This window comes from Gobio gobio (genome assembly GCF_949357685.1).
Source record: "Gobio gobio genome assembly, chromosome: 20".
Lineage (NCBI taxonomy): Eukaryota > Metazoa > Chordata > Actinopteri > Cypriniformes > Gobionidae > Gobio > Gobio gobio.
In genome coordinates, this window is record NC_137113.1 from 48696107 (window position 1) to 48708808 (window position 12702).

The 12702-nt window shown below is 52.8% G+C and overlaps 1 protein-coding gene across 2 annotated transcripts in view; it reads left to right on the forward strand.

Moving 5' to 3' along the window:
- The window catches only part of radil2b (Ras association and DIL domains 2b), an 80172-nt gene that overhangs the window by 47278 nt on the left and 20192 nt on the right, over positions 1 to 12702 (forward strand). For both annotated transcript variants that reach the window (XR_013815402.1, XM_079801702.1), the window contains exons 10-11: positions 8630 to 8802; positions 10137 to 10278. Coding sequence is in view for 1 of the 2 variants with exons in the window: in XM_079801702.1 (XP_079657828.1) it covers positions 8630 to 8802; positions 10137 to 10278 (315 nt within the window). In the remaining variant the exon portion in view is untranslated. The remainder of the gene's footprint in view (positions 1 to 8629; positions 8803 to 10136; positions 10279 to 12702) is intronic.

The following is a 12702-nucleotide window of genomic DNA, read 5'->3' on the forward strand; positions in this document are numbered from 1 at the left end:
TCTGTCTGCCTCTGCTGATCCTCTCACAGCTCTTCAGCTACCTGTTCTTCTTCATCAACACCCTGCTGTTCAACCTGCTGATGGAGAGAGGTGAGACACTGCTGTCTGTCTGCCTCTGCTGTCTGTCTGCCTCTGCTGATCCTCTCACAGCTCTTCAGCTACCTGTTCTTCTTCATCAACACCCTGCTGTTCAACCTGCTGATGGAGAGAGGTGAGACACTGCTGTCTGTCTGCCTCTGCTGTCTGTCTGCCTCTGCTGATCCTCTCACAGCTCTTCAGCTACCTGTTCTTCTTCATCAACACCCTGCTGTTCAACCTGCTGATGGAGAGAGGTGAGACACTGCTGTCTGTCTGCCTCTGCTGTCTGTCTGCCTCTGCTGTCTGTCTGCCTCTGCTGTCTGTCTGCCTCTGCTGATCCTCTCACAGCTCTTCAGCTACCTGTTCTTCTTCATCAACACCCTGCTGTTCAACCTGCTGATGGAGAGAGGTGAGACACTGCTGTCTGTCTGCCTCTGCTGTCTGTCTGCCTCTGCTGATCCTCTCACAGCTCTTCAGCTACCTGTTCTTCTTCATCAACACCCTGCTGTTCAACCTGCTGATGGAGAGAGGTGAGACACTGCTGTCTGTCTGCCTCTGCTGTCTGTCTGCCTCTGCTGTCTGTCTGCCTCTGCTGATCCTCTCACAGCTCTTCAGCTACCTGTTCTTCTTCATCAACACCCTGCTGTTCAACCTGCTGATGGAGAGAGGTGAGACACTGCTGTCTGTCTGCCTCTGCTGTCTGTCTGCCTCTGCTGATCCTCTCACAGCTCTTCAGCTACCTGTTCTTCTTCATCAACACCCTGCTGTTCAACCTGCTGATGGAGAGAGGTGAGACACTGCTGTCTGTCTGCCTCTGCTGTCTGTCTGCCTCTGCTGATCCTCTCACAGCTCTTCAGCTACCTGTTCTTCTTCATCAACACCCTGCTGTTCAACCTGCTGATGGAGAGAGGTGAGACACTGCTGTCTGTCTGCACCTCTGCTGTCTGTCTGCCTCTGCTGTCTGTCTGCCCCTCTGCTGTCTGTCTGCCTCTGCTGATCCTCTCACAGCTCTTCAGCTACCTGTTCTTCTTCATCAACACCCTGCTGTTCAACCTGCTGATGGAGAGAGGTGAGACACTGCTGTCTGTCTGCCTCTGCTGTCTGTCTGCCTCTGCTGTCTGTCTGCCCCTCTGCTGTCTGTCTGCCTCTGCTGTCTGTCTGCCTCTGCTGTCTGTCTGCACCTCTGCTGTCTGTCTGCCTCTCTGCTGTCTGTCTGCCTCTGCTGTCTGTCTGCCTCTCTGCTGTCTGTCTGCCTCTACTGTCTGTCTGCCTCTGCTGTCTGTCTGCCTCTACTGTCTGTCTGCCTCTGCTGTCTGCACCTCTGCTGTCTGTCTGCCTCTGCTGTCTGCACCTCTGCTGTCTGTCTGCCTCTGCTGTCTGTCTGCACCTCTGCTCTCTGTCTGCCTCTGCTGTCTGTCTGCCTCTCTGCTGTCTGTCTGCCTCTCTGCTGTCTGTCTGCACCTCTGCTGTCTGTCTGCACCTCTGCTGTCTGTCTGCCTCTGCTGTCTGCACCTCTGCTGTCTGTCTGCCTCTCTGCAGTCTGCCCCTCTGCTGTCTGTCTGCACCTCTGCTGTCTGTCTGCCTCTCTGCTGTCTGTCTGCCTCTCTGCTGTCTGTCTGCCTCTGCTGTCTGTCTGCCTCTACTGTCTGTCTGCCTCTGCTGTCTGTCTGCACCTCTGCTGTCTGTCTGCCTCTGCTGTCTGTCTGCCTCTCTGCTGTCTGTCTGCCTCTCTGCTGTCTGTCTGCCTCTGCTGTCTGTCTGCCTCTCTGCTGTCTGTCTGCACCTCTGCTGTCTGTCTGCACCTCTGCAGTCTGTCTGCCTCTGCTGTCTGCACCTCTGCTGTCTGTCTGCACCTCTGCTGTCTGTCTGCCTCTCTGCTGTCTGCACCTCTGCTGTCTGTCTGCACCTCTGCTGTCTGTCTGCCTCTCTGCTGTCTGTCTGCACTTCTGCTGTCTGTCTGCCTCTTCTGTCTGTCTGCCCCTCTGCTGTCTGTCTGCCTCTGCTGTCTGTCTGCCTCTCTGCTGTCTGTCTGCACCTCTGCTGTCTGTCTGCACCTCTGCTGTCTGTCTGCCTCTGCTGTCTGTCTGCCCCTCTGCTGTCTGTCTGCCTCTGCTGTCTGTCTGCCCCTCTGCTGTCTGTCTGCCTCTGCTGTCTGTCTGCACCTCTGCTGTCTGTCTGCCTCTGCTGTCTGTCTGCACCTCTGCTGTCTGTCTGCCTCTGCTGTCTGTCTGCCTCTCTGCTGTCTGTCTGCCTCTGCTGTCTGTCTGCCTCTGCTGTCTGTCTGCACCTCTGCTGTCTGTCTGCACCTCTGCTGTCTGTCTGCCTCTCTGCTGTCTGTCTGCCTCTGCTGTCTGTCTGCCTCTCTGCTGTCTGTCTGCACCTCTGCTGTCTGTCTGCCTCTCTGCTGTCTGCACCTCTGCTGTCTGTCTGCACCTCTGCTGTCTGTCTGCCTCTCTGCTGTCTGTCTGCCTCTGCTGTCTGTCTGCCTCTCTGCTGTCTGTCTGCCTCTACTGTCTGTCTGCCTCTGCTGTCTGCACCTCTGCTGTCTGTCTGCCTCTCTGCTGTCTGTCTGCCTCTGCTGTCTGTCTGCCCCTCTGCTGTCTGTCTGCCTCTGCTGTCTGTCTGCCCCTCTGCTGTCTGTCTGCCCCTCTGCTGTCTGTCTGCCTCTGCTGTCTGTCTGCCCCTCTGCTGTCTGTCTGCCTCTGCTGCCTGTCTGCCCCTCTGCTGTCTGACTGCCTCTACTGTCTGTCTGCCCCTCTGCTGTCTGTCTGCCTCTGCTGTCTGTCTGCACCTCTGCTGTCTGTCTGCCTCTGCTGTCTGTCTGCCCCTCTGCTGTCTGTCTGCCTCTGCTGTCTGTCTGCACCTCTGCTGTCTGTCTGCCTCTGCTGTCTGTCTGCCCCTCTGCTGTCTGTCTGCATCTGCTGTCTGTCTGCCTCTCTGCTGTCTGTCTGCACCTCTGCTGTCTGTCTGCCTCTGCTGTCTGTCTGCCCCTCTGCTGTCTGTCTGCCTCTGCTGTCTGTCTGCACCTCTGCTGTCTGTCTGCATCTGCTGTCTGTCTGCCTCTGCTGTCTGTCTGCACCTCTGCTGTCTGTCTGCCTCTGCTGTCTGTCTGCCTCTCTGCTGTCTGTCTGCCTCTGCTGTCTGTCTGCCTCTGCTGTCTGTCTGCACCTCTGCTGTCTGTCTGCCTCTCTGCTGTCTGTCTGCCTCTGCTGTCTGTCTGCACCTCTGCTGTCTGTCTGTCTGCCTCTGCTGTCTGTCTGCCTCTGCTGTCTGTCTGCACCTCTGCTGTCTGTCTGCCTCTCTGCTGTCTGTCTGCACCTCTGCTGTCTGTCTGCCTCTGCTGTCTGTCTGCACCTCTGCTGTCTGTCTGCCTCTGCTGTCTGTCTGCCTCTGCTGTCTGTCTGCACCTCTGCTGTCTGTCTGCCTCTCTGCTGTCTGTCTGCCCCTCTGCTGTCTGTCTGCCTCTGCTGTCTGTCTGCACCTCTGCTGTCTGTCTGCCTCTGCTGTCTGTCTGCCTCTCTGCTGTCTGTCTGCCTCTGCTGTCTGTCTGCCTCTGCTGTCTGTCTGCCTCTGCTGTCTGTCTGCCTCTCTGCTGTCTGTCTGCACCTCTGCTGTCTGTCTGCCTCTGCTGTCTGTCTGCACCTCTGCTGTCTGTCTGTACCTCTGCTGTCTGTCTGCCTCTGCTGTCTGTCTGCACCTCTGCTGTCTGCCCCTCTGCTGTCTGTCTGCACCTCTGCTGTCTGTCTGCCCCTCTGCTGTCTGTATGCACCTCTGCTGTCTGTCTGCCTCTCTGCTGTCTGTCTGCACCTCTGCTGTCTGTCTGCACCTCTGCTGTCTGTCTGCCCCTCTGCTGTCTGTCTGCCTCTGCTGTCTGTCTGCACCTCTGCTGTCTGTCTGCCTCTGCTGTCTGCCTCTGCTGTCTGTCTGCCTCTGCTGTCTGCACCTCTGCTGTCTGTCTGCCTCTGCTGTCTGTCTGCACCTCTGCTGTCTGTCTGCCTCTGCTGTCTGTCTGCCTCTGCTGTCTGTCTGCCTCTCTGCTGTCTGTCTGTCTGCCTCTGCTGTCTGTCTGCCTCTGCTGTCTGTCTGCACCTCTGCTGTCTGCCTGCACCTCTGCTGTCTGTCTGCCTCTGCTGTCTGTCTGCCTCTCTGCTGTCTGTCTGCCTCTGCTGTCTGTCTGCCCCTCTGCTGTCTGTCTGCACCTCTGCTGTCTGTCTGCCTCTGCTGTCTGTCTGCCCCTCTGCTGTCTGTCTGCACCTCTGCTGTCTGTCTGCCTCTGCTGTCTGTCTGCCTCTGCTGTCTGTCTGCACCTCTGCTGTCTGTCTGCCTCTGCTGTCTGTCTGCCTCTGCTGTCTGCACCTCTGCTGTCTGTCTGCCTCTGCTGTCTGTCTGCCCCTCTGCTGTCTGTCTGCACCTCTGCTGTCTGTCTGCCTCTGCTGTCTGTCTGTCTGTCTGCCTCTGCTGTCTGTCTGCCTCTGCTGTCTGTCTGCACCTCTGCTCTCTGTCTGCCCCTCTGCTGTCTGTCTGCCCCTCTGCTGTCTGTCTGCCTCTGCTGTCTGTCTGCCCCTCTGCTGTCTGTCTGCCTCTGCTGTCTGTCTGCCTCTGCTGTCTGTCTGCCTCTCTGCTGTCTGTCTGCCTCTGCTGTCTGTCTGCCTCTCTGCTGTCTGTCTGCACCTCTGCTGTCTGTACCTCTGCTGTCTGCCTCTGCTGTCTGTCTGCCTCTGCTGTCTGTCTGCCCCTCTGCTGTCTGTCTGCCTCTGCTGTCTGTCTGCCTCCTTGCTGTCTGTCTGCACCTCTGCTGTCTGTCTCCCTCTGCTGTCTGTCTGCCTCTCTGCTGTCTGTCTGCCTCTGCTGTCTGTCTGCCTCTGCTGTCTGTCTGCCTCTGCTGTCTGTCTGCCTCTCTGCTGTCTGTCTGCACCTCTGCTGTCTGCCTCTGCTATCTGTCTGCCTCTGCTATCTGTCTGCCTCTGCTGTCTGTCTGCCTCTGCTGTCTGTCTGCCTCTGCTGTCTGCCTCTGCTGTCTGTCTGCCTCTGCTGTCTGTCTGCCTCTGCTGTCTGTCTGCACCTCTGCTGTCTGTCTGCCTCTGCTGTCTGTCTGCCTCTGCTGTCTGTCTGCACCTCTGCTGTCTGTCTGCCTCTGCTGTCTGTCTGCCTCTGCTGTCTGTCTGCCTCTGCTGTCTGTACCTCTGCTATCTGTCTGCCTCTGTTGTCTGTCTGCCTCTGCTGTCTGTCTGCACCTCTGCTGTCTGTCTGCCTCTGCTGTCTGTCTGCCTCTGCTGTCTGTCTGCACCTCTGCTGTCTGTCTGCCTCTGCTGTCTGTCTGCCTCTGCTGTCTGTCTGCACCTCTGCTGTCTGTCTGCCTCTGCTGTCTGTCTGCCTCTCTGCTGTCTGTCTGCCTCTGCTGTCTGTCTGCACCTCTGCTGTCTGCCTCTGCTGTCTGTCTGCACCTCTGCTGTCTGCCTCTGCTGTCTGTCTGCACCTCTGCTGTCTGCCTCTGCTGTCTGTCTGCCTCTGCTGTCTGTCTGCACCTCTACTGTCTGTCTGCCTCTGCTGTCTGCACCTCTGCTGTCTGTCTGCCTCTGCTGTCTGTCTGCCTCTGCTGTCTGTCTGCCTCTGCTGTCTGCACCTCTGCTGTCTGTCTGCCTCTGCTGTCTGTCTGCACCTCTGCTGTCTGTCTGCCTCTGCTGTCTGTCTGCCTCTCTGCTGCCTGTCTGCCTCTGCTGTCTGTCTGCCTCTCTGCTGTCTGTCTGCACCTCTGCTGTCTGTCTGCCTCTGCTGTCTGTCTGCCTCTCTGCTGCCTGTCTGCCTCTGCTGTCTGTCTGCCTCTCTGCTGCCTGTCTGCCTCTGCTGTCCGTCTGCCTCTCTGCTGTCTGTCTGCACCTCTGCTGTCTGTCTGCCTCTGCTGTCTGTCTGCCTCTCTGCTGCCTGTCTGCCTCTGCTGTCTGTCTGCCTCTCTGCTGTCTGTCTGCACCTCTGCTGTCTGTCTGCCTCTGCTGTCTGTCTGCCTCTCTGCTGCCTGTCTGCCTCTGCTGTCTGTCTGCCTCTCTGCTGTCTGTCTGTACCTCTGCTGTCTGTCTGCCTCTCTGCTGTCTGTCTGCCTCTGCTGTCTGTCTGCCTCTCTGCTGTCTGTCTGCCTCTACGGTCTGTCTGCCTCTGCTGTCTGCACCTCTGGTGTCTGTCTGCCTCTCTGCTGTCTGTCTGTACCTCTGCTGTCTGTCTGCCTCTCTGCTGTCTGTCTGCCTCTGCTGTCTGTCTGCCTCTCTGCTGTCTGTCTGCCTCTACGGTCTGTCTGCCTCTGCTGTCTGCACCTCTGGTGTCTGTCTGCCTCTCTGCTGCCTGTCTGCCTCTGCTGTCTGTCTGCCTCTCTGCTGTCTGTCTGCACCTCTGCTGTCTGTCTGCCCCTCTGCTGTCTGCACCTCTGGTGTCTGTCTGCCTCTCTGCTGCCTGTCTGCCTCTGCTGTCTGTCTGCCTCTCTGCTGTCTGTCTGCACCTCTGCTGTCTGTCTGCCTCTGCTGTCTGTCTGCCTCTCTGCTGCCTGTCTGCCTCTGCTGTCTGTCTGCCTCTCTGCTGTCTGTCTGCACCTCTGCTGTCTGTCTGCCTCTGCTGTCTGTCTGCCTCTCTGCTGCCTGTCTGCCTCTGCTGTCTGTCTGCCTCTCTGCTGTCTGTCTGTACCTCTGCTGTCTGTCTGCCTCTCTGCTGTCTGTCTGCCTCTGCTGTCTGTCTGCCTCTCTGCTGTCTGTCTGCCTCTACGGTCTGTCTGCCTCTGCTGTCTGTACCTCTGCTATCTGTCTGCCTCTGCTGTCTGTCTGCCTCTGCTGTCTGTCTGCACCTCTGCTGTCTGTCTGCCTCTGCTGTCTGTCTGCCTCTGCTGTCTGTCTGCACCTCTGCTGTCTGTCTGCCTCTGCTGTCTGTCTGCCTCTGCTGTCTGTCTGCACCTCTGCTGTCTGTCTGCCTCTGCTGTCTGTCTGCCTCTCTGCTGTCTGTCTGCCTCTGCTGTCTGTCTGCACCTCTGCTGTCTGCCTCTGCTGTCTGTCTGCACCTCTGCTGTCTGCCTCTGCTGTCTGTCTGCACCTCTGCTGTCTGCCTCTGCTGTCTGTCTGCCTCTGCTGTCTGTCTGCACCTCTACTGTCTGTCTGCCTCTGCTGTCTGCACCTCTGCTGTCTGTCTGCCTCTGCTGTCTGTCTGCCTCTGCTGTCTGTCTGCCTCTGCTGTCTGCACCTCTGCTGTCTGTCTGCACCTCTGCTGTCTGTCTGCCTCTGCTGTCTGTCTGCCTCTCTGCTGCCTGTCTGCCTCTGCTGTCTGTCTGCCTCTCTGCTGTCTGTCTGCACCTCTGCTGTCTGTCTGCCTCTGCTGTCTGTCTGCCTCTCTGCTGCCTGTCTGCCTCTGCTGTCTGTCTGCCTCTCTACTGCCTGTCTGCCTCTGCTGTCCGTCTGCCTCTCTGCTGTCTGTCTGCACCTCTGCTGTCTGTCTGCCTCTGCTGTCTGTCTGCCTCTCTGCTGCCTTTCTGCCTCTGCTGTCTGTCTGCCTCTCTGCTGTCTGTCTGCACCTCTGCTGTCTGTCTGCCTCTGCTGTCTGTCTGCCTCTCTGCTGCCTGTCTGCCTCTGCTGTCTGTCTGCCTCTCTGCTGTCTGTCTGTACCTCTGCTGTCTGTCTGCCTCTCTGCTGTCTGTCTGCCTCTCTGCTGTCTGTCTGCCTCTACGGTCTGTCTGCCTCTGCTGTCTGCACCTCTGGTGTCTGTCTGCCTCTCTGCTGTCTGTCTGTACCTCTGCTGTCTGTCTGCCTCTCTGCTGTCTGTCTGCCTCTGCTGTCTGTCTGCCTCTCTGCTGTCTGTCTGCCTCTACGGTCTGTCTGCCTCTGCTGTCTGCACCTCTGGTGTCTGTGTGCCTCTCTGCTGCCTGTCTGCCTCTGCTGTCTGTCTGCCTCTCTGCTGTCTGTCTGCACCTCTGCTGTCTGTCTGCCCCTCTGCTGTCTGCACCTCTGGTGTCTGTCTGCCTCTCTGCTGCCTGTCTGCCTCTGCTGTCTGTCTGCCTCTCTGCTGTCTGTCTGCACCTCTGCTGTCTGTCTGCCTCTGCTGTCTGTCTGCCTCTCTGCTGCCTGTCTGCCTCTGCTGTCTGTCTGCCTCTCTGCTGTCTGTCTGCACCTCTGCTGTCTGTCTGCCTCTGCTGTCTGTCTGCCTCTCTGCTGCCTGTCTGCCTCTGCTGTCTGTCTGCCTCTCTGCTGTCTGTCTGTACCTCTGCTGTCTGTCTGCCTCTCTGCTGTCTGTCTGCCTCTGCTGTCTGTCTGCCTCTGCTGTCTGTCTGCCTCTCTGCTGTCTGTCTGCCTCTACGGTCTGTCTGCCTCTGCTGTCTGCACCTCTGGTGTCTGTCTGCCTCTGCTGTCTGTCTGTACCTCTGCTGTCTGTCTGCCTCTCTGCTGTCTGTCTGCCTCTGCTGTCTGTCTGCCTCTCTGCTGTCTGTCTGCCTCTACGGTCTGTCTGCCTCTGCTGTCTGCACCTCTGGTGTCTGTCTGCCTCTCTGCTGTCTGTCTGCCTCTCCTCACTCCTGCTCTGTGTGAAGGCTCGGGGGGGATGTTCTTCCACTGGTCTCGTGGGGTTCAGATCAGGGCTAATCTGGATCTGCTGATGGACTGGACTCATGGAGCTGGACTGGCGGATCCGGCTCAGGCTTTCCTCCTCAAGCTCTCCTCAGCTGTTAATCTGCTGGCCACGCCCAAGGACAACCTCTTGCAGGTTCACTTCACTGATTCCGTTAAAATATTACTGTCCCTGAAACCTTTCCATCTGCATGCAGGTGAACATGTGTCTGAGCATCTGAGCATTCCCGTCTTATTACAAATGCATTCCTCATTCCTCACAATGTCAGAAATCATTAACAGGAAGCTTTACTGATTAAAGATAAGCTCTGTGAACACACAGACTCATTGATGGCATGAGATAAAGATGCTGGATAAGACACGTCTGGGTTAAGATGATCTCACTGTAGAAACTGCCAGATTACTGTGAGACGCTCGTCTCTTATGTTTGTATTTCGATGCACTGAAAAAAAACCAAATAATTTTAACAATGTAATATGACAATGCAATTGCTTTCTGATGACACTGCAACAAAAGATTCTAAATGTTTAAAATAAAATACATAAAATAATTAAAAAATAAATAAATTAATTAATTAATTAAATAAAAAATAAATTTTAATAATAATATATAAAAAATAAACAAAAATAAAAAATAAAATGAAAAATCTAAATCAAATAAATCAAAATAATAATAATAATAAAATAAAATGGGAAAATCTAAATAAAATAATAATAATAATAATAATATAATAACAATAAAATAATAATAACATAAAATGTATAAAAATAATAATAAATAAAATATTTTTAATCGAAATAACATAAATAATAATAATAATAATAAATAAAATGGAAAAATCTCAATCAAATAAAAAAATTAACAAAAGTATGATAATAATAAATATAATAAAAAATATAATAATAATAATAATAATTAAAAATAAAATCAAAATAATAATAAATCAAATCAAAGCAAATCAAATTACAGGTAAATCAAAATAGAGGAATATAAATAAAGTAAAAGAAAAAAAATCAAAATCAAACAATAATAATCATCATAAAAATAATCATCATAATAAAAATTTTAAAAAAATAATAAAAAAAATCTAAAAAATAAAATAAAAATAAAAAATCTAAATCAAATAAATCAAATCAAAATAATAGTAATAATAAATAAAATAATAATAATAATTGAAATAATAATAGTAATAATAATAGTAATAAATCAAATAAAATGATAATAATAATAAATCAAAGCAAATAAAAATAATAATAAAATAAAAACATAAAAATCAAAAAATAAAACACAAAAAATCTAAATAAATAAATAAAAATAATAAAATCAAATGGAAAAATATAAATATAATAAATCAATTGTATTCTATTTCTTTTATTATAATTTTCAACCAAAGATTGTAAATGTATTAGTCATGATGAGTTGTTGAGACAGTAAGATCATGTGTGTGTGTGTGTGTGTGTGTGTGTGTAGATGTGCTGGAAGGCTCTGCGGGTGGAGTTCTCATGTCTGAACGCGGCTCAGCTTCACCACATGTTGAGAGAGTATAACCCCCAGCGCTCCGGGGCCACATGGACCCCCTCAGGGGACGAGATCGGCCTCGCACTCACAACTGGTGCCACATCTCACTCACACTCATCCTCACACAAACCTCCTGTTCTGCATCTAATGCTCCTGTGCTCCTCCTGTTCTGCATCTAATGCTCCTGTGCTCCTCCTGTTCTGCATCTAATGCTCCTGTGCTCCTCCTGTTCTGCATCTAATGCTCCTGTGCTCCTCCTGTTCTGCATCTAATGCTCCTGTGCTCCTCCTGTTCTGCATCTAATGCTCCTGTGCTCCTCCTGTTCTGCATCTAATGCTCCTGTGCTCCTCCTGTCTGCATCTAATGCTCCTGTGCGCCTCCTGTTCTGCATCTAATGCTCCTGTGCCCTCCTGTTCTGCATCTAATGCTCCTGTGCTCCTCCTGTTCTGCATCTAATGCTCCTGTGCTCCTCCTGTTCCGCATCTAGTGCTCCTGTGCTCCTCCTGTTCTGCATCTAATGCTCCTGTGCTCCTCCTGTTCTGCATCTAATGCTCCTGTGCTCCTCCTGTTCTGCATCTAATGCTCCTGTGCTCCTCCTGTTCTGCATCTAATGCTCCTGTGCGCCTCCTGTTCTGCATCTAATGCTCCTGTGTTCCTCCTGTTCCGCATCTAATGCTCCTGTGCTCCTCCTGTTCTGCATCTAATGCTCCTGTGCTCCTCCTGTTCTGCATCTAATGCTCCTGTGCTCCTCCTGTTCTGCATCTAATGCTCCTGTGCGCCTCCTGTTCTGCATCTAATGCTCCTGTGCTCCTCCTGTTCTGCATCTAATGCTCCTGTGCTCCTCCTGTTCTGCATCTAATGCTCCTGTGCTCCTCCTGTTCTGCATCTAATGCTCCTGTGCTCCTCCTGTTCTGCATCTAATGCTCCTGTGCTCCTCCTGTTCTGCATCTAATGCTCCTGTGCTCCTCCTGTCTGCATCTAATGCTCCTGTGCTCCTCCTGTTCTGCATCTAATGCTCCTGTGTTCCTCCTGTCTGCATCTAATGCTCCTGTGCTCCTCCTGTTCTGCATCTAATGCTCCTGTGCTCCTCCTGTCTGCATCTAATGCTCCTGTGCTCCTCCTGTTCTGCATCTAATGCTCCTGTGCTCCTCCTGTTCTGCATCTAGTGCTCCTGTGCTCCTCCTGTTCTGCATCTAATGCTCCTGTGCTCCTCCTGTCTGCATCTAATGCTCCTGTGCGCCTCCTGTTCTGCATCTAATGCTCCTGTGCTCCTCCTGTTCTGCATCTAATGCTCCTGTGCTCCTCCTGTTCTGCATCTAATGCTCCTGTGCTCCTCCTGTTCCGCATCTAATGCTCCTGTGCTCCTCCTGTTCTGCATCTAATGCTCCTGTGCTCCTCCTGTTCTGCATCTAATGCTCCTGTGCTCCTCCTGTTCCGCATCTAATGCTCCTGTGCTCCTCCTGTTCTGCATCTAATGCTCCTGTGCGCCTCCTGTTCTGCATCTAATGCTCCTGTGCTCCTCCTGTTCTGCATCTAATGCTCCTGTGCTCCTCCTGTTCTGCATCTAATGCTCCTGTGCTCCTCCTGTTCCGCATCTAATGCTCCTGTGCTCCTCCTGTTCTGCATCTAATGCTCCTGTGCTCCTCCTGTTCTGCATCTAATGCTCCTGTGCTCCTCCTGTTCTGCATCTAATGCTCCTGTGCTCCTCCTGTTCTGCATCTAATGCTCCTGTGCTCCTCCTGTTCTGCATCTAATGCTCCTGTGCTCCTCCTGTTCCGCATCTAATGCTCCTGTGCTCCTCCTGTTCTGCATCTAATGCTCCTGTGCTCCTCCTGTTCTGCATCTAATGCTCCTGTGCTCCTCCTGTTCTGCATCTAATGCTCCTCTGCTCCTCCTGTTCTGCATCTAATGCTCCTGTGCTCCTCCTGTTCTGCATCTAATGCTCCTGTGCTCCTCCTGTTCTGCATCTAATGCTCCTGTGCTCCTCCTGTTCTGCATCTAATGCTCTTGTGCTCCTCCTGTTCCGCATCTAATGCTCCTGTGCTCCTCCTGTTCCGCATCTAATGCTCTTGTGCTCCTCCTGTTCTGCATCTAATGCTCTTGTGCTCCTCCTGTTCTGCATCTAATGCTCCTGTGCTCCTCCTGTTCTGCATCTAATGCTCCTATGCTCCTCCTGTTCTGCATCTAATGCTCCTGTGCTCCTCCTGTTCCGCATCTAATGCTCCTGTGCTCCTCCTGTTCTGCATCTAATGCTCCTGTGCTCCTCCTGTTCTGCATCTAATGCTCCTGTGCTCCTCCTGTTCTGCATCTAATGCTCCTGTGCTCCTCCTGTTCTGCATCTAATGCTCCTGTGCTCCTCCTGTTCCGCATCTAATGCTCCTGTGCTCCTCCTGTTCTGCATCTAATGCTCCTGTGCTCCTCCTGTTCTGCATCTAATGCTCCTGTGCTCCTCCTGTTCTGCATCTAATGCTCCTGTGCTCCTCCTGTTCTGCATCTAATGCTCCTGTGCTCCTCCTGT